Genomic DNA, 19294 nt, shown 5'->3' on the forward strand with positions numbered 1-19294 from the left:
AGGTTGCTGGCCCTTGATGTTTCTCTCAGTTAACAGTCTGTCTGTAGAAATCAAATCTGATGTTCTCTTTTTCTTTTCTCTTCCACTTTCCTTATGGGAGGAGAAGAAGAGGAGGGGAGCAAAACAAACACAAAACTAAATCCAAAATGGTCTGGTACCATAGAAACCTTTATCCTTGGACGTAGACTAAAAGATATAATCCTCAAAAGGACTAAGGGGGGGGAACACCTGAAAAAAAGGGCCCTGGAAAGGGTGGGATGAAGCCTAAGCTTAAAAGAAAATTTTCTTTTGTCTATGGCCTGCAAGTCCCAGTACCAGAAATTGGTTGCTACCCACATTGAGTTGTTGATTGCAGAGACCTACAAGGTCCCCAAACCAAGACAGCTTTCTGTCAAAGCACTTGATTATTCATCTGAGCCGAAAGGTAAAACCCTATTACTGAAGACACCATATGCTGCCAACACAGAACATGGAGAGACGTGGCTGGAATCTGGAAGAAAGCTAGTCCCCAGTTAGCCTGTCTAGTACAGTAAAATGCTACATGAGCTACTGGGGGAACATAGTCAACAACAGTCTTAACAACCAGAGGTCTAAGCTACTCAGAAGCAAACACTCTGACAGGATGTACACGCCAGTGCAATAATGGCACACAGCTTCAGTGGGTAACCAATAGCTTTCTGACTGGCTAAGAGATCCATTCAGTGTAAAGGAACCCATTATCTGGAATTGGGAACCAGATCAGAATCCTATGGACACAAAGATTATGCTCTCCAGGGTCAAGTTCTCACTAGTCTTTGGCTAAAAGGGGATACTTATATCAAATTCTCCCTAAATTAATAATGCTTATCCCATTTAAACTATGCTGACTTCACTTTCCACTGGAGAATATGTTGTTCTTTTTCAAAAGGTAGCGAGACAGGAGGAGATAAACTACCCCTTGCACTCCAGCCAAGCCATAGCTGAAACCACAGAGAAACTGGGGAGATGAACATGAGTGCTGCTTCCATGCTGAACCTGATAATCAGTGCCAGGGTGTAGGAGACGGACTCTGAGGATACTCAACACCTACCAAAGAAGAGATCCAGAGGCTCCTAAGAGCTCATCACTGAAGTAGACTTACAACTCAACCACCATTGTTCAGGAAATTTTGTGGAAGAGGGAGCAGAAAGATTGTAAGAGCCACAGGTTGAGACATCATGCCCAGTGGCATTCCTTCCCCTGCAAAATAACTGATAGCTGCTCCCAGAAGGCATAACCCACAAGCCCACAGGGAACACCTGCAACCCCACTGAGGAGGGAATGGGGGCAGGTGATGAGGGAAAAGAGGGTACCAACCAGTATGCATATGAAATATGTTGTTAATGATAATAATAAAAAGATTAAAAAAATTAATTTGGGGCCCCAGCCCCAGGTGCAGGCGCCTGCCAGTGAGCCGCAGGTGGTGGTGGTGACTTCCCCTCAGGAAGTCATGTCTCCACCTCCTACCCCACCTTGCCTGCTTGGGGAGGGGGGTGGCAGCGCTGTTCCCACAGTGTTGGTGGGGAGGGAGACAGTAGTTGCAGATGGCCGACCCTGCTCAGAGAAGGTGAAGGAGAATAAGATACTGACAAAAGTAGATGTCTGCCTCACTGGTATTTTGTCTTCCTACTTATTGTACAGTCTTCCTTTGGGGAAAGTTCATGCTAAAAAACTGAAGCAACTAATGGATGGATATGATCAAATTTCTCTACCAAGCTCTCAATCTGGTAAGAGAATCCCTTTTTGTCAACCTAATGAAGCATTCAAACAAGTCCTATGACTGTTTTCAAAATGAACTCAAAAATTACATTAAAGTACAGAAAGCCAGAGGCCTAGAGCCAGAGACTTCTTTCATAAGGATGAGAGAGGACTATTTAAGAAATGGTGGGTACAGAGAAGAGGTTGATTCCAGACCCAGGTACAGAATATATGACTCAAGATTTCCATCTGGAACCATACAAATTTATCCAAGGTCATGCAATATTTCACAAACCATAGAGAACCATTTCTCAGCTCATGACAGCAAGTTGAGACAAGACTCTCTGGGCTACTGTGTTTTTACCAGGGACTATTTCTCAGGAAAAAAAAAAAAAAAGTGCCCTTGAACTTTAGTCAGCAAGAATACAATGGTGGCTCATACAGCATAGAATTTGGAGTTCACAAACACCTCTGCTCACGTTACAGTGCCAGTGACTTTCAAGCTAGTCATAAATATAGGCATCAAAAAAAGGAAAAGGCACCCCGAGGCAGGCAAAGAAAGAACTGAGAAAGAGCAGCCCAAGCATGAGAGAAAAAGAAGTTCTAAGGAAGTGGATTTAAACAAACAAAAGAGCATTTAAAGAAAGAAAATGAAGGGAGAGAAACTGAACCCAGTACAGAAAAGCTTAAGAATCGAAAAGAGAAAAAAAGCCAAGATAAAGCTTCTAAGAAAGAGGACCACAAATGTAGAAAGGAGAAGGAACAAGCAAGAAAGGACAGAGGAAGAAATGTTTTGGGACCAGTCTAGCCTTGGATTTTGAAGTTCTTTAATTGGTTCTCCTGTATTAAATTGAAAAATACTTGAGGAGCTTGGTTTCATGATACTCATGCCACTTATCCTATTTCAAGAGGTACTTTAATTTCCAACAGTGAGCACAAAGTATTTAGTATGCTTGTTTTCCAATATGAAAATTACATTTTCTAAAAGCATCACTACATCTTTCTTACATATGATTTCCCTTTATGAGAGTGGCGCTGCTTTTTGCCAAACTGCTGTGATGGAATTTATTTTCCCTAAGAGACCATTTATTTTAAATCGGAGGATTAACACTTTGCAGAATTTATGTTTTGTTTTGGTTTGTTTTAGTTTTGTGTCAGATATTTTAATGCTCACTGGTTTTCTATGAAGCAATTTAGACTTCCTTTGTCAGATCTAACTTGCAGCGCTGGAGAGTGAAATACATTATAATAAGCTTACCTTATATATAGTTCCAAAAGTTTCAAAGACTCTTCCCACAAAATCAGTTTCTAATCTGGGAATGTTTATAATAAAAGTTCTAATTTCTTTTTAAAAAATATATATTTACTTATTTATTTGAGAGAGAGGCAAACAGCGAGTAAGAGAGAGAAAATGGGTGCACCAGGGCCTCCAGCCACTGCAAATGAACTCCAGACGCATGCACCCCCTTGTACATCTGGCTTACGTGGGTCCTGGAGAATCGAACTGGAATCCTTTGGCTTTTGCAAGCAAATGCCTCAATGGCTAAGCCATCTCTCCAGCCCATAAAGTTCTAATTTCTGAAAAAAAATTAATTTGCAACCTGGTTAAAAGCTCTTGCTGGCATACATCTTTAATCTTAATCACAGCACTCAGGAAGCTGAGGTGGGAGGTTCATTGTGAGTTCAAGGCCAGCCTGAGTGAATTTCAGGTTAGCCTAGGCTAGAGCGAGACCCTACCTCAAAAATGGGGGGGGGAGGTTATTACCATGGGATATTTTTTATAATCATGGAAAATGTTTTTTAAAAATTCAGAAAAAAATAAAATAAAATAAGATTGAAAAATGGGGGGGGAGGGGACTCTTGCTTACAAAGCCTGCTGGTCTGAGTTCAATTCCCCAGAATACACATAAAACCAGAAACACAAAGTGGCCCATTGATATGGAGTTCATTTGCAGTGGCAAGAGTCCCAGGCATGCTCATCCTAAGTGTCTTTTCTCTCTCACCCTCTCTGCTTGAAAATAATAAAAATAAAAATAAGCTGGGTGCAGTGGTACACACCTTTAATCATAACATGTGGGAGGCTGAGCTAGAAGGATAGCAGTGAGTTTAAGGCCAGCACTGAATTCCAGGTCAGTCTGGGATAGAACAATACCCTACCTCAAAAAAAAAAAAAAAAAAAAAATCCAGGCATGGTGGTGCACGTCTTTAATCTCAGCACCTGGGAAGTAGAGGTAGGAGGACTGCCTTGAGTTCAATGCCACCCTGAGAATACATAGTCAATTCCAGCTTGGCCTGGGCCAGAGTGAGACCCTTCCTCATAAAACCAAAATAAAGAGCCAGGTGTGGTGGTGCATGCTTTTAATCCCAGCACTCGGGAGGCAGAAGTAGGGGGATCACTGTGAGTTCAAGGCCACCCTGAGACTCCACAGTGAATTCCAGGTCAGCCTGGGCTAGAGTGAAACCCTACCTCGAAAAAAAAAAAACCCACAAAAAAACCAAAACAAAATAAATTAAATAAATAAAAATCATGAATTTGAATAGTAACCATACCTTAGCAGTGTCCCTGTGCTTCTCCCAGATCATTTCCCTTTCTATATCCTCCCAAGGACATCTACTATTACAAATGCACATATCATTCTTTGTCCAATATATTACATTTCCAATTTATCTGAGTGTGGGAGAGAAGAGAACAGAGTCTTACTGTATAAATCCTAGGTTAGCCTTGAATTCACCAAGTAGCTCAGGCTTGCCTCAAACTCTTTATCCTCCTGACTCAGCCTCCCAAGTGCTAGGATTATAGAACAAAGCCACTATAACTGACTTTTTAAAAATTTTATTCTTAGAGAGACAGAGAGAGTATGAATTGGCATGCTAGGGGCTCAGCCACTGCAATCAAATGCCAGACACTTGCACCACCTAGTGGGCATGTGTGACATCTTGCCTGCCTCACCTTTGTGTGTCTGGCTAACATGGGATGTACAGTATAGAACCTGGATCCTTAGGCTTTGCAGGCAAGTGCCTTAACTGCTAAGACATCTCTCCAGCCCCAACTGGCTTATTTTTGAAAAATGAATATTTACACATGACATTATGTAGTGACTTTTTCCTATGCACATTAAATTCTTAAAATTCATCTATGTTGGTATATACAGTATCGGCTCATTCATTGCTTCTATTGATTTTTCTATTACAAACAACTGTTCTTAATGTCTCCAGGTTTAAATCCAGGGACAGAATTTCTACAACATAGGTCATGTCCATCAGCTTCAATTTTAAATGTTAATGCCACCTTGTTTGCTAAATGGTTACCCCAAATTCCATTCCCTCTAGTATTATGTTCTATTGTACTATATCCTTACAGCTGAGTATTGTCTAATTCTTAGCCATACTCTTCATCCTCCTTTAGCTTTTTATAAGTGCTGCAATAAAATGTTAGTAAAAGTTTATTTACTCTCTGCTCAAAAACCTCCCAAAATTCTTTACTGTTTATTGACTAAATTATAAACCAGGTTTTAACCCCTCCACAATTCTTCCCAATGTACCTAGCAAACAAATACTACATTCCCCTTTGAGCCTTCTGTTTCATTTTTTTTTATGTATATTCATAAGGAGAGTGAGAAAGACAGAATGAATGAATGAATGTGGGCATGCCGGGGCCTCCTGCTATTGCAAATGAACCTGGACAGCCAGGCTTGCAAGCAAGCTTTTTTTTTTTTTGTTTTGTTTTTCAAGGTAGGGTCTCACTCTAGCTCAATGTTTAAGGGTGGCCTCAAACTCACAGTGATCCTCCTACCTCTTCTGCCTCCCTTGTGCTAGGATTAAAGGCATGCATCACCACACCCGGCACAAGCAAGCACTTTTAATCGTTGAGCCATCTATCCAGCCCTATTTTGTTTACTTTTATTTTTAGTGGTGTGTGTGTGTGTAAGTGTTCATGTGTAAGTAGACATGCACTTGAAGGACAGAGGACAACTTTCAGGGTGGTCCTTGCTTTCCACCTCATTTTTGAGGCAAGATCTCTGGTTGTTCACTACTGTGTTGATCCTTAAGTTTCTGGGAAATTCTTTCCATCTTCATGGAAAGATGGGAATCTTTCCATGGGCATAATGGGCTTAACTCAGGTGCCTAAAACTTGTGTGATAGGTGTAAGATGTATATATGTTTGAACTCACCGCTTTTACCTATAACAAAGTAATTAAGTACCTACTGTATACAGCATAATCTCTCAACATTTTAAATCATAACTTTCTAACTTTCCTAACAATAATACAAAAAAGAAAAGTAATTGTATTCCAATATAACTGCTAAACCAGAGCTAATATTAATATTTTATTACCACATCACACTGCCACTTTGATTTTATTATAGCATTATTATTTTTTGTCCCAAATCAACAGAAGTCTTTTATTGTTTCAATAAAAAATAAGTTGTTCTTATGACCCAGGAGCATTATTATTTTTAATAAATTAGTAAATATTATTTAATTATATACCATTTTTCTACCAATGGAGTAAGGTACTTAGGTACTTGCTGAAACATATTAATATCATCCCATCTCTTCAAAAATTATCTGAGATAGCTTAAAAAATACGAAGAGGCCTAGAGAGATGGCTTAGCAGTTAAGTGCTTGCCTGTGAAGCCTAAGTACCCCAGTTCGAGGCTCAATTCCCCAGGACCCACGTTAGCCAGATGCACAAGGGGGCACACACATCTGGAGTTCGTTTACAGTGGCTGGAAGCCCTGGAACGCCCATTCTCTTTCTCTCTCTACCCCCTGCCTCTTTCTGTCTGTCTGTTGCTCTCAAATAAATTAAAAAATAAACAAAAAATTTAAAAATAAGATATGAACTACCAAGGAGAAAATCCAGATCTGTGAGATAGTAGAAATAGGTTTGCTAACCATGAAATTGCTAGCTTTGGTTTCCTGGACTCTAAATAAAATGTGTCAGTTAATGGAAGACAGGAAAACATGAAATTTATTAAATGCCAGAAAGCAAGATGCTTATAGGTATTTTGGAGTAGGCAAGGATTTTCCACCTCTCTGCTGAAAACAGATTTTCATAGAATAGTGCTTTCTATAAGCCATTCTGTTGCTGCATTAGAGTAATAGGCTCTCACAGATATGACTTCTCTTGATTCCCAGATAATACCAAAATGTAGATGTTTAATTTATTGAACGACTGAACTTAGCAGTTCAGTAAAGAGATACTATCCTTTCAGAAAATTAAGAAAGGGAAATAGGCCTTTTCAAATTGGAATAGCTAGAGTAAGAATTTGTAAAAGCCAGAAAAAGCTGCATCAAAAGCATTATTAAGTAGTAATTGGGATATGTCAAAAATTACCCAGCACTGATTATCAGATGGGAACATTAGCACCATACTAAAATACTTTCTGGTAATGGTTGTCAGCTCAGGAAGTTATGATCAAGGCACAACAGACTGCAAGACATTTTGAGAGCCAATGGTGCAAATGTCAGACTAAGTACAAGTTGTAGAAGACGACATTTTAGGTTCTGTGAGTTGCACAGTGCTTTTGTTTTCTTTCACATATTCTGTTCACTGAACTCTTCTACCTCAGCATCCTAAGTGCTAGGATTATGAGCATGCACCATTGTGCCCTTTTTCTCTTTTAAAAACATTTTCAAAACTATAAATACCATTTTTAGTTCATGGGTCTTAAAAGAAAACAGAACATTGAGTGCATTTAACTTGTGTGCCATAGTTGGCCCTGTTATATAAAATGAAATCATAATTTCTTAAATTCATAGGAAAAAAAATTCTTTAAAACATGACTCTGATCTATTTCTCTAGATATTCTCATCCCATATTCACTTAGCCCTATGCTTCTTAGTTTCAAAATTCAACAACTTCCTGAATATTTACTCTAAAGCCATTTGTCATGTCAGGCCTCTGTTTGTGCAGCTGTCTTAGGTTACAATCTTCCTTTATTTTCTGTTTATACAGTTATTCACCACTTAAAATGTTAACTAAGTAGTGACTGATTACTTTTTCAACTCAAAATATCTTTTTTATCTCCCTCACAGCCTCTGTCAGGCTGAATGATAATCCCATTACAGGCTTACCTTCTCAGCTCCAGATCCCCAATACTCTGTGTGTGTAAGACAGAAGGTATTACATATTGTTATATCTGCCTAATACCATCATGTGCTCAATTCATTAATGAAGGAACTATACATATACTTTTGTTTGTTAGTTTTTTGAGATAGGGTCTCACTGTAGCTCAGGCTGACCTGTAATTCACTATGTAATGTCAGGGTGGCCTCGAACTCATGGTGATCCTCTCACCTCTGCCTCCTGAGCAGATTAAAGGTGTGCGCCACCATGCCTGGCTTATACATATACTTTTTAATGAAAGTATCTTTGTGAGATTACTAAAATAACATCCTAAAGCTCTTACTCTTGACAATCATACTTAAGAGATTGCTGCTTATTTTTCTAAAAAATAAAAATGAAAACTTGCATTTTAATCTTACTGCAATCTACTTTACATGCCTGGTTGTGCTCATGAGCTGTACAATTATCTGCTCCATCACATTCTGTAAGCTGCTCTCTTCTTTTTTCTCTTTTAAGGATTTTATGGACGTCATCTTCCAGTCTATTGAAGAATCCTCCATCATGTGATAAAGTCTGAGGAGAACCCAATTCCTGTTAAAAATGAAGTATTATTTACTATCATTTACCAGAAGAATAAAATAGGAAAGAAAAATGATTCTTCAGAGCCCCTTTCCATCTCAGAAGATGGAAACATGTTTCCAAGTGTCCTATTTCTTCATAATTTTTGGAGTAGGGTATTGATTGTATTTTTGTTTTTAGATAGAATCTTGCATGTGGCCTGGGTTGACCTGGAACTTATGGTCCTTCTGTCTCAGGCTCCCATGTGCTAAGATAACAGTTGTGCACCACCATACCTGGCATGGACAAGCTTTGAATTTTTTTAATACAGATACCATACAATTCACACACTTAATATGCACAAGCCAACAGCTTAATATATTTACAGAGTTGTACAACTAACACACATAGCACCTACCTTCTCATTGTTGGGACAAAACACCCAACCAGAATCAGCACATGGGAGGAAAGAGTTTATTTTAATTTGGCTTACAGTTTCAAAGGAAGTTTCATCAAAGCAAGAAAAGCCTGGGCAGAAAGCCTTGGTCCCATCTCCACACCAGTAGAAAAGAAGTAGTCTCAGTGAGTTACCTTTCAAATTCAGTAGGCTGAACTAATAAACCTCGAGGTCTGCCCCCTGTGACACAACTCCCCCAGCAAATTTACACCTCTAAAATTACCACTAGATTAGGACCAAGTGCTTAATACCATGGGAGACATTTCGTTCAAACCACAACATTCTGCCCCTAGCCCCCATAGGTTATGATCACCATCTCATGATACAAGATATATTCAGCCCAACTTTAAAGTGCCATGACTTTTTTTTTAATCAACCCCAATATTGTTTAAAAGTCCAAAGTCTCTTCTGAACCTCAAGATGTTTTTTTAACAGTCAGCCACATAAAATTAAAACACTGTTATATACTTCCAACACATAATGACACAGAGTAAATATTCCCATTCAAAAGGAGGCATACCAAGGAAAACCTGGACTGATGCAAGATAGAACACAAGCAAAGCAAACATCAAATCCTACAGCTGCATGTCTGGTATGTGTAACTTGTGATAAAATTGGGAATCCAAAAGGTTTGGGCAATTCTCCCTTTGAGGCATGCTGCTTGCTTTCCTGGTAGTTCCACAAGAGCCAGAATGAACAGCTTTCCTTGGCAGCTGTCCCATATTCCTGGCATCTCCAAAACCCTGGGGTCTCCACTGCAGCCCATGGTTCATCTTTACTGCTCCATGCTATAGTCTCACAGGGACTTCAACCCTGCCTCATATCACCCACTGGCTGTCCTCAGAATCTAACCTTCCCTTCCTGTATTTGTCAATCCATCAAAACCAAATCCAGGTAGTTACTAAACTTGTTAATCCAGTGGGAATGAATCCTTTGAGGAGAAGGAAACTTCTTTGGCATTCTTCCTTTAGGTCCTCTCCTTTCAGAAGAATTAGAATTCCTTCTGTTGTCCCAAGGCAGAACAGCAATGGTAGCACTTTTTTTTTCTTTTTTTAAAATTAATTAGCTTTGTATTCAGCAAATACAGTCAGTTTGGTACCATTATTAGGCTCATCCATGACCTACCCCCTCCCCATTGGCCCCTCCTTGTTGAGGTATACGGGTCGTGCATTGTGGAGTTAGCCCACACTTATGGGTAAGATAAATGTCTCTGCATATCATGACCCAACATGTGGCTCTGACATTCTCTCCGGCCCCTCTTCTGCAAAATTTCCCTGAGCCATGTTGGGTTCATTTTTGGCCTGCTTCAGTGATGAGGTGTTGGGGGCTTCTGAGGCTCTGTCTCTCTGATGTGGTAGGAGTTTATTTTTCTCTGTGTTGATCTCCTTCACCCTTGGGCTGGTATCTGGTTCATCAGGAAAACAGCATCCTTGCTTGTATTGCTAATTTTCCTTAGTTTCAGCCAGGGCCCTTTTGAGGTATGATGGGGTGGCTCTCTCCTTAGGATCTGCATCTATCTGAAAAAGAGAAGCATATTCTCCAGAAGAGAATAAGTTAGCACCAGGACAAATGAGATAGCCCTTACTTTTTTAATGGAGAATTTAATCGGTGTAGGTCCTCTTGTACCCATGATTGATGGTAGCTTGATAATGGAGAGTGGGCTTATGTTTGGATATGGCTCTGACTTGCTTCTCAGCTCCATCTATGGGGCCCATACCACTGAGGGGATCAGTTAGCCAAATCAAGAGCAGTTGGTTCCCCACCATGGCTGTGTGCAACTATTGCCCTTGTGTGGGCATCACAACAGGTTATTTGCTGCTAAGTAGGTTAGACCATGAGTTGCTTGGACAGATATTGGTCATTTTCCCCCAGTCGCCCATGTAGCACCTTCTGGCAATAGACGCACTGTCTGTCTGGGGACTGACTCTCTTCCAACTTGCAGCCATGCCATTCCATTTTACATGTCAACCACATAAGATGTTTTCAGCAGTATGGTCTTACCACTAACCTTTGGTGGGTCATCAAGTACTCTGACAGAAATCTGTCTGTCTTTTAGGAAACCTTGTAAGTCTCTCTGATCAAAAGCTCATTGTGGATGATAGCCACATGCTGGTACTGGGAGTTACAGGTCAGTGCCCACTAAGCAAAGGAAGAAAAAGATAACTAATATACAAGAGTTAGAGAGAAGAGACAGAGAGGGAGAGGGAGGGAGGGAAGATGTAGAAGATTAAGGTTAGTTTTCATCATACCCCCTCCAGTGTCTTGTGATTCAGGTGTTCCCTGTAAGGGCCTGGTGAAGGTTCAGCCATTTGGTCTACCTTTTAGGAAGTAGAAGTTTATGGTACCATTGCTGTTTGGGTCTAGATTTTTGTTTTACACCCCTCCATTGCCCTCCCTTCCCTCCCCACCCATCCTAGTATCTAGTCCACGAGATGCTTTCTGGGTATGTAAGACATCTTGGGTAGATTCAGGTTAGGTGCTATAGATGAGTGAGACTATGTGGTGATTTTTTTTTTTCTGTGATTGGGTAAGTTCACTGAGAATGATCTGTTCCAGGTTCAACAATTTTTCCTTATTTCATTGTGTCATTTTTTTCTTACTGCTGTATAGAATTCCATTGTGTAGATATACCACATCTTAGTTATCCATTCTTCTACTGGTGGACATCTGGGTTGATTCCAGCTCTTAGCTATTATGATTTGAGCTGCTACAAACATGGTTGAGCAAATCTCTCTGGCCTGTGGTTTGAAGGTTTTAGGGTAGATGCCCAGTAAGGGAATAACTGGGTCTGTTGGTATCTCTATAGTCAGCTTTTTTCAGGAGTCTCCATATTGCTCCATATTGCATTTCCAAAGCAGTTGTATCATCTTACATTCCCACCAACTGTGGATGAGTGTTCCTACTACTGCACATCCTCACCAGCATTTATTTTTATTTGATTTTTTGATGTTGGCTATACTTATTGGGGTAAGGTGGAATCTCATGGTTGTTTTAATTTTGCATTTCTCTGATGATTAGGGATGATGAACATTTTCTTAAGTGTGTGTTAGCCATTTGTATTTCTTCCTCTGTGAACTGCCTGTTCAGCTCTTTGCCCCATTTTGTGAGTGGAGTGTTTCACTTCTTACTGTTTAGATTTTTGAGTTCTTTGTAGATTCTAGAGATCAGGCCTCTATCAGTTGGATAACCCGCAAATATTTTCTCCCATTCTGTGGGTAATCTATTGGCTTTGCTTATTGTATGCTTGTCTGTAAAGAAACTCTTCAGGGCTGGAGAGATGGTTTAGTGGTTAAGCACTTGCCTGTGAAGCCTAAGGACCCCGGTTCAAGGCTTGATTCCCCAGGACCCATGTTAGCCAGATGCACAAGGGGCCGCATGTGTCTGGAGTTCGTTTGCAGTGGCTGGAGGCTCTGGCGTGCCCATTCTCTCTCTCTCTCTCTATTTCTGCCTCTCTCTCTCTCTCTCTCTCTCTTGATCTCAAATAAATAAATAAAAATAACAAAAAATAAAATAAAAAAAAAAAGAAACTCTTCAGCTTCATGTGATCCCATTGGTCGAGTGACTGTTTAAGATTGTGAGCTACTGGAGTTTTGTTCAGGAAGTGCTTTTCCATTCATTTATCATGGAAAATACTTCCTAGATTTTCTTCCAGTAGTATTCAAGTTTCTGGTCTTATATTCAGGTCTTTGATCCATTTGGACTTGAGTGCATGGCGAAATGTGTGGATCAAGTTTAATTTCCTGCATATGGTTATCCAGTTTGTCCAGCTCCATTTGTTGAAGATGCTGTCTTTTTTCCAGCCTATATTGTTCGGGCCTTTGTCAATTATCAAGTAGCTATAGTTGCTTGGCCCAAAGTCTGGGTCCTCATGTCTTTTCCATTGGTCTGTACTCCTGTTTTTATGCCAGTACCATGCTGTTTTATTACTATGGCTTTGTAACATAGCTTTAGATCAGGTATGTTGATACCTCCAGAGGTATTTCTTTTGCTGAAGATATGTTTGGATACGCAAAGCCTTGTGACTTTTCATAGGAAATTTGAGATTATTTTTTCTATCTCTGTGAAGAACACTGTAGGCATTTTAACTGGAATGGCATTAAATCTGTATATTGTCTTTGGTCGGATTGTCATCTTCACAATGTTAATTCTGCCTATCCAGGAGCATGGGAGGTCTTTCCATTTTCTCAAGTCCTCCTCCATTTCTTTTTTGAGTTTTATGTTTTTGTTGTATAAATCTTTCACTTCCTTGGTTAACGTTATTCCAAGGTTTTTGTTGTTGTTGCTATTGAAAATGGGACTATGTCCCTTATTCCATTCTCTGTACCCTTTTCATTTTCATATAGGAAGGCTACTGATTTTTGTGCATTGATTCTGTATCCTACTACTTTGCTATAGGAGTTAATCACCTTCAGGAGTTTTGGGATGGAGTCTCTCGGGTCTCTTACATATATAATCATGTCATCAGTGAACAGAGCTAACTTAACTTCTTCCTTTCAAAAGTGTATGCCTTTTATTTCCTTCTCCTGTGTTATTGCTTGAGCTAGGATGTCCAGTACTATATTGAAAAGCAGAGGTGAGAGTGGACAACCCTGTCTTGTTCCTGATCTTAATGGGAATTTCTCCAGTCTCTCTCCATTAAGTATTATTTGGGCATTAGGAGCTTTGTATATTGCCTTTATTATATTAAGATATGAACCAACCATACCAATCCTTGCCAATGTTTTGATCATGAAGTAATGTTGTTTCTTGTCAAAGGCCTTTTCTGCATCTATCGAAATGATCATGTGGTTTTTATGTTTAACCTTGTGTATGTGGTGTATCACATTGACAGATTTCCGTATGTTGAACCACCCTGTGTTCCTGGGATGAATCCCACTTGGTCAAGGTGGATAATGTTTTTGATGTTTTGTTGGATTCTGTTTGCGAGAATTTTCTTCAGGATCTTTGCATCTAAGTTCATCAGGGAAATAGTCTGGTAGTTTTTTTTTCTTGTGGCATTTCTGCCCAGTTTTGGAATTAGGGTGATACTAGCTTCATAAAAGTTGGGTACCTTTCCATGTTCTCCAACTGTGTGGCACAGTTTGAGGAAGACTGGTTTGAGTTCTTCAATGAATGTTTGTTGGAACACAGCTGAGAAGCCATCTGGTTCTGGACTCTTCTTTTTGGGGAGATTTTTTATTATTTTTTCAATCTCCATGAGTGTGATGGGTTCATTGAGGAGATTAATCTGCTCTGAGTTTAGCTTTGATAGATGATATGTGTCCAGGAACTTGTCCATCTCCTCCACATTATCCAGTTTTGTGGAGTAGAGGTTTTTGAAATAAGTCCTGATGATTCTCCCAATTTCACTTATATCTATTGTGATCTCTCCTTTTTCCGTTTGAAGTTTGTTAATTTGAAGCTTCCTTTTTTTTTTTTTTTTTTTTGCTTGACCAAATTGGCCAGGGGTTTGTCAATCTTGTATATTTTTTCAAAGATCTATCTCCTTGTTTTGTCAATTGTCTTAATTGTTGCCTTGGTCTCCAATTCATTAATGTCTGCCCTGATTTTAATTATTTCTTTCCTTCTGGAGCTCTTTGGGTTGGATATTTCTTGCTTTCCCAGTACCTTTAGGTGGATGGTTAGGTTATTGATTTGGGATTTCTCTGTCTTTTTCATGAAGGCACTGAGTGCTATGAATTTTCCCCTGAGGACCACCTTCATTGTCTCCCATAAGTTTAGGTACGATGTGTTCTATTCGTCATTCACTTCTAGCAATTTTGCAATTTCATTTTTTATTTCATCTACTATCCACTTATTGTTTAAAAGTGTGCTGTTCAGTTTCCAGGTGCCATTGGGATTCTTGGTGGGTCTTTTGTTGTTGATTTCTAGCAATATAGCATTATGATCTAATATCATGCAGGGAATTATGTCAGTCTTCCTAAATATGTGGAGACAGTCTTTGTGACCCAGTATATATGGTTTATTTTAGAGAATGTTCCATGGGCTGCTGAGAAGAATGTGTAGTCTGCGGATTTGTGATGGAAAGTTCTGTAGATGTCCGTTAGGACTAAGTGATCTATAGTTTTGTTGAGCTCTCTTACTTCCCTGTTAAGCTTCTGTTTGGATGATCTGTCTATTACTGATAATGGTGTATTGAAGTCCCCAACTATGATGGTGTTGGTGCTTATTTCTGTTCTATTGTCAAGTAGGTTTTGTTTTATGAACTGTGGTGCCCCTGTGTTTGGTGCATACAGATTTATGATTGTAATATCCTGTTGATGGATCATTCCCTTGGTAAGTAGGAAGTGACCTTCTTTGTCTTTTTTGATTATTTTTGAAGTCTATTTTATGCAATATTAATATAGCTATGCCTGCTTGTTATTTATTCCCATTTGCTTGGAATACTGTTTCCACCCTTTCACCCTGAGGAGGTGTTTGTCTTTATTGGTGAGGTGGGTTTCTTTTTCTTTAAAAACTTATTTTGGTTTATTTTTATTTATTTGAGAGCAACCGACAGAGAAAGAGGCACAGAAAGACAGAGAATGGGTGCGCCAGGGCCACCAGCCACTGGAAACAAACTCCAGATGAGTGTGCCCCCTTGTGCATCTGGATAACGTGGGTCCTGGGGAAATGAGCCTCGAACCGGGGTCCTTAGGTTTCACAGGCAAGTGCTTAGCTGCTAAGCCACCTCTCTAGCCCAAGGTGGATTTCTTGAAAGCAACAGATTGAGGGGTCTAATTTTTTGATCCATCCTGTCAGCTTATGTCTCTTGATTGGTGAATAAAGGCCACTGATATTTAGGGTAACGACTGTGAGATTTGATTTGATCCCTGCCATATAGTAATGGTAAATGTGGGTTGGTATTTTCATGGACTTTGAAGGTTTTTGTGCCTACTCTGAGTTTGGTTATTGTGATCTGCTTCTTGTAGGCATTTGAGGTTGATTATTTGTTTCTTCTCTGTGGAGAATTTCCTGAAATACTCTCTGTAGGTTTGGTTTTGTGTTCATATACTTGTAAAGCTGAATTTTGTCATGGAAAGTTTTTCTTTCACCATCTATTATGAGGGATACTTTTGCTGGGTAGAGTAGTTTGGGTTGGAAGCCATAGGTTCTTAGACTTTATAGTGTTTCATTCCAGCTCTTCTAGCTTTCAGGGTTTTCATTGAGAAGTCTGAAGTAATTCTGATGGGATTACTTTTGAAAGTGGTGTGCTGCTTTTCCCTAGCTGCTTTTAGGATTTTCTCTTTGGTGTTAATGTCTAGAGTCTTAATGACAATATGTCTGGGAGAGTTTCTCCTTTGGTCCAGTCTGTTTGGAGTTCTGTTGGCTTCTTGTATCTTGATGGGCCTTTCTTTTAAGAGACTGTGGAAGTTTTCATCAATTATTTTGTTAAATAAGTTTTCCATGCCTTTGGTTTGAATTTCTTCTCCTGGTATTCCAATGATACTGATGTTAAGAGGTTTAAGTGTGTCCTACAATTCCCTCATGTTCTGTTCACAGGAACTTTTGAACTTACTGAAATTTTTGAACTCTCAAACTGTTTCTTCCATCTTGCCTTCCAGATCAGAGTTTCTATCCTCCATTTTGCTGACTCTATTCTTGAGAGCTTCTAGATAGTTTTGGACTTGTTCAATTATGTTTGTATTTTCTACTACTTTTCTATGTATAATTTCTATCCCTGTGTCAAGCTCCCTTTTCACATCATTGTCTGATTTTCTTGATGATTCTTGGAATTTATATTTGCATTTCTTTATGTCTTCATTTAGCATGGACAGCTGATTATTAAGGTTTTTTTTTTTTTTTTTTTTTTTTTTTTTTTTTTTTTTTTTTACTCTCCCTCAAATCTCTTTAACTCACTTTGAACTCCTTCCAATTTATTATCTATTAGTTCTAGTTTAGTGATGGTAGCATCCACATGATTATCGGTCCTTTGTTGCTTTCCTGCAAGTTCTACCAGTAGGTTGGTCAGGGTTGCACTGCTCATAGCTTCAATTTGATGTTCTGATCCTAATGACTCTCCTATGTTTTGGTTAGATATATTCATTGTAGGACTGGGTGATCTAACTGGGTTTGCTTGCATTTGATTTTTCATGTTATTTCTTTTGTGCTGTGGTCTGCCCATGACAGTGTATGGGCAGGTAGGTGGGTGGATCAGCCTAGGCTCAAGCAAAATTGGAGTCTGAGGCAGCTTGGGGCAGTTGCCAAGCAGCCTGGGCTTTGGCTCTCACTTGCCAAAGCCGCCTGATCTACTGCCTGGTAGGGCTGCCAAAGTTGCCTGAATTCTCAAGTGGTAATGTGCCAAAGCTGCCTGCATTTGAGCTAGAAGGGACCCCGAGGCATCAAGCACTGAAGCAGCCCAAACTCTGGCTGGGAACACTGGGAACTGGAAGCAGTCTGCACTCCCCGCCACAGGACAATGGCGACGGCCAACATGGCAGACAGGTAGGGAATGGCACCTGAGCTGGCGCAAGCGAGAAACACAGTCTGAGCTTGTGTGGCAGTTGCTGTGGGACTGGACTTGCTCAACATGTGGCGGCAGGAGCAGTAAGCGAGCAAGTGGGTGGAGCAGTCTAAGCTTCCACACGCAGGGATCAATCTGTGCACAGCTGCGCTGTGGATACGGTGACTACTTGGGGGGAGGGGTGCACTACCCATTCCAGAGAGAATCAGGGATTCCCTGTTATTGCCAGGACTCGCTGAACACGCAGTGGCTGGTGCAGTAAGAGGGAGAGTGGGTGGAGCAGTCTAATCTTTTGCTTACAGGGATTAGTGCACAGTGACTCCGCTGGTACGGCAGCTACTGGTGGGGGGGTGGAGGGGTGGGCTACCTGTCCATGAGGGAATCAGTGGTTCCCTATTATTGCCAGGACTCACTGAATGCACAGTGGGTGGAGCAGTGTAAGCTTCCACATGCAGGGATTGATCGGTGTTTGGTGGCACTGTGGATACAGTGGCTATTGGGGGGAGCAGTGGGCTACCTGCCATGAGGGGATCAATGAATCCCTGTTTTGCCCCCTCTGTGCCCTCCCACTGACAATCTATTGGAGATTGCTCTCCCCTAAAAGCCCCAGTGAACCCTTAATGTCTTGTCTTTCTTTCCCTGGGATTTGTAGCACAGCTAGGCGGTGGCCATCTTGGCTGGAAGTCGGTAGCACTCTCTTAATCAATAGCAGTTGCAGTTTCTGTACCCAGGATCGAAACCTGCTCATATTTTTCTCTGCCAAACTTCATATCCTTCTGTTCTATGTTTTCTTCCAACAAGCACACCAGTCAATTATTTATGTGTTTGGTAGTTTGATTATAATATGGTGAGGAGAGGTTCTTTCTTGTCTGGCTGGTGTTCTAAAGCATTCCTGTATCTGCATTGGCACCTCTTTCCCAATTTGGGGGAAGTTTTCTTCTGTGATTTTGCTGAAGACACCTACTATGCCTTTGGAGTGAAATACTTCTCCTTCTATGTCCTGAATTCTTTTTTTAAAAAATTTTATTAGCATTTTCCATGATTATAAAAACTCTCATGGTAATTCCCTCCCTCTCCCCCCCTCCGTCCTGAATTCTTATGTTTGATCTTTACATAGTGTCTCGAATATCTTGAAATTCCCACTCATACTTTTCTATTAGTTTGTCTTTCTCTTTGTTGGACTGTATTAGATCTGCCACCTGGTCTTCTAGCTTATTCTGTCCTCTCTTTCATCCTGAAAGGAGAATGCTGAAGAAGTCTCTGGTACCCAAGGTCAGCATGCAGAGTATGCTACAACTGTGGTCTCAAGATCAATCTTCACCCAATCTGGCAGAATTTGACAGTGTTACCCAAGTGGTTTTAGAAACATGAAAAACGCAAAATGGAGGGAGTCATGCTACCAGGGAGCTTAAGGCTAATGTCAGGCAGGGTCAAAAAACCTTATAAGGAGGCCTTACCCAAGTCTTTTATATCCAAGATGATTTCATCACAAGTCCCAGACATCCCACATGAAGCTGCAAGATGGTATTTGCCCTGTTGGGTTTTGGTCTTGCTTTCTCTACTATGTCCCCAATTGCTTCCTTTTGGAGTAGGATTGTTCATTCTGTGCCATTATATGTTGGAAGTATATAACTTGTATTCTGATTTTAAAGGGCTCACAGTTAAGAGACTGCCTTGAGTTTCAGATGACTTATTAGAGTTTTGAACAGTATTGGGACTGATAAAAACTTTGGGGACCTTTAAGTCAGGTTGAATACTTTCCGCATCATGAGATGGCAAGAAGTCTATGGGGGCGAAAAGCAAAATGTATCGGTTTGAATGTACAATGGCCCCCATAGATACATGTGCTTGAAAACTTAATTCTCAGGTGGGGGTGCTATTTGGGAAGGTTGTAGAACCTTTAGGAGTTGAAGCCTTGCTAGAGGATATATATCACTGGAGGTGGGTCCAGAGATGTTACAGCTCAGCTTCACTTGCTATATCCATTCTCTCTCTCTCTCTCTCTCTCTCTCTCCCTAGAAAGTTAAACCTGGGTCCTTAGGCTTTT

At 40.3% G+C, this 19294-nt stretch overlaps 1 protein-coding gene and 1 pseudogene across 6 annotated transcripts in view; one reads left to right on the forward strand and one right to left on the reverse strand.

The window, feature by feature from the left end:
* The window catches only part of Gkap1 (G kinase anchoring protein 1), a 114501-nt gene that overhangs the window by 34390 nt on the left and 60817 nt on the right, over nt 1–19294 (reverse strand). For 5 of the 6 annotated variants that reach the window (XM_045131758.1, XM_045131757.1, XM_045131759.1 and 2 more), the window contains one exon: nt 8228–8380. The exons of the other annotated variant lie outside the window; for it this stretch is intronic. In XM_045131758.1, coding sequence (XP_044987693.1) covers nt 8228–8380 — 153 coding nt within the window. The remainder of the gene's footprint in view (nt 1–8227; nt 8381–19294) is intronic. 6 annotated transcript variants of the gene reach the window in all.
* LOC105944949 lies at nt 1773–2537 on the forward strand (annotated as a pseudogene).

Source organism: Jaculus jaculus, chromosome 12 (assembly GCF_020740685.1).
Source record: "Jaculus jaculus isolate mJacJac1 chromosome 12, mJacJac1.mat.Y.cur, whole genome shotgun sequence".
Classification (NCBI taxonomy): domain Eukaryota; kingdom Metazoa; phylum Chordata; class Mammalia; order Rodentia; family Dipodidae; genus Jaculus; species Jaculus jaculus.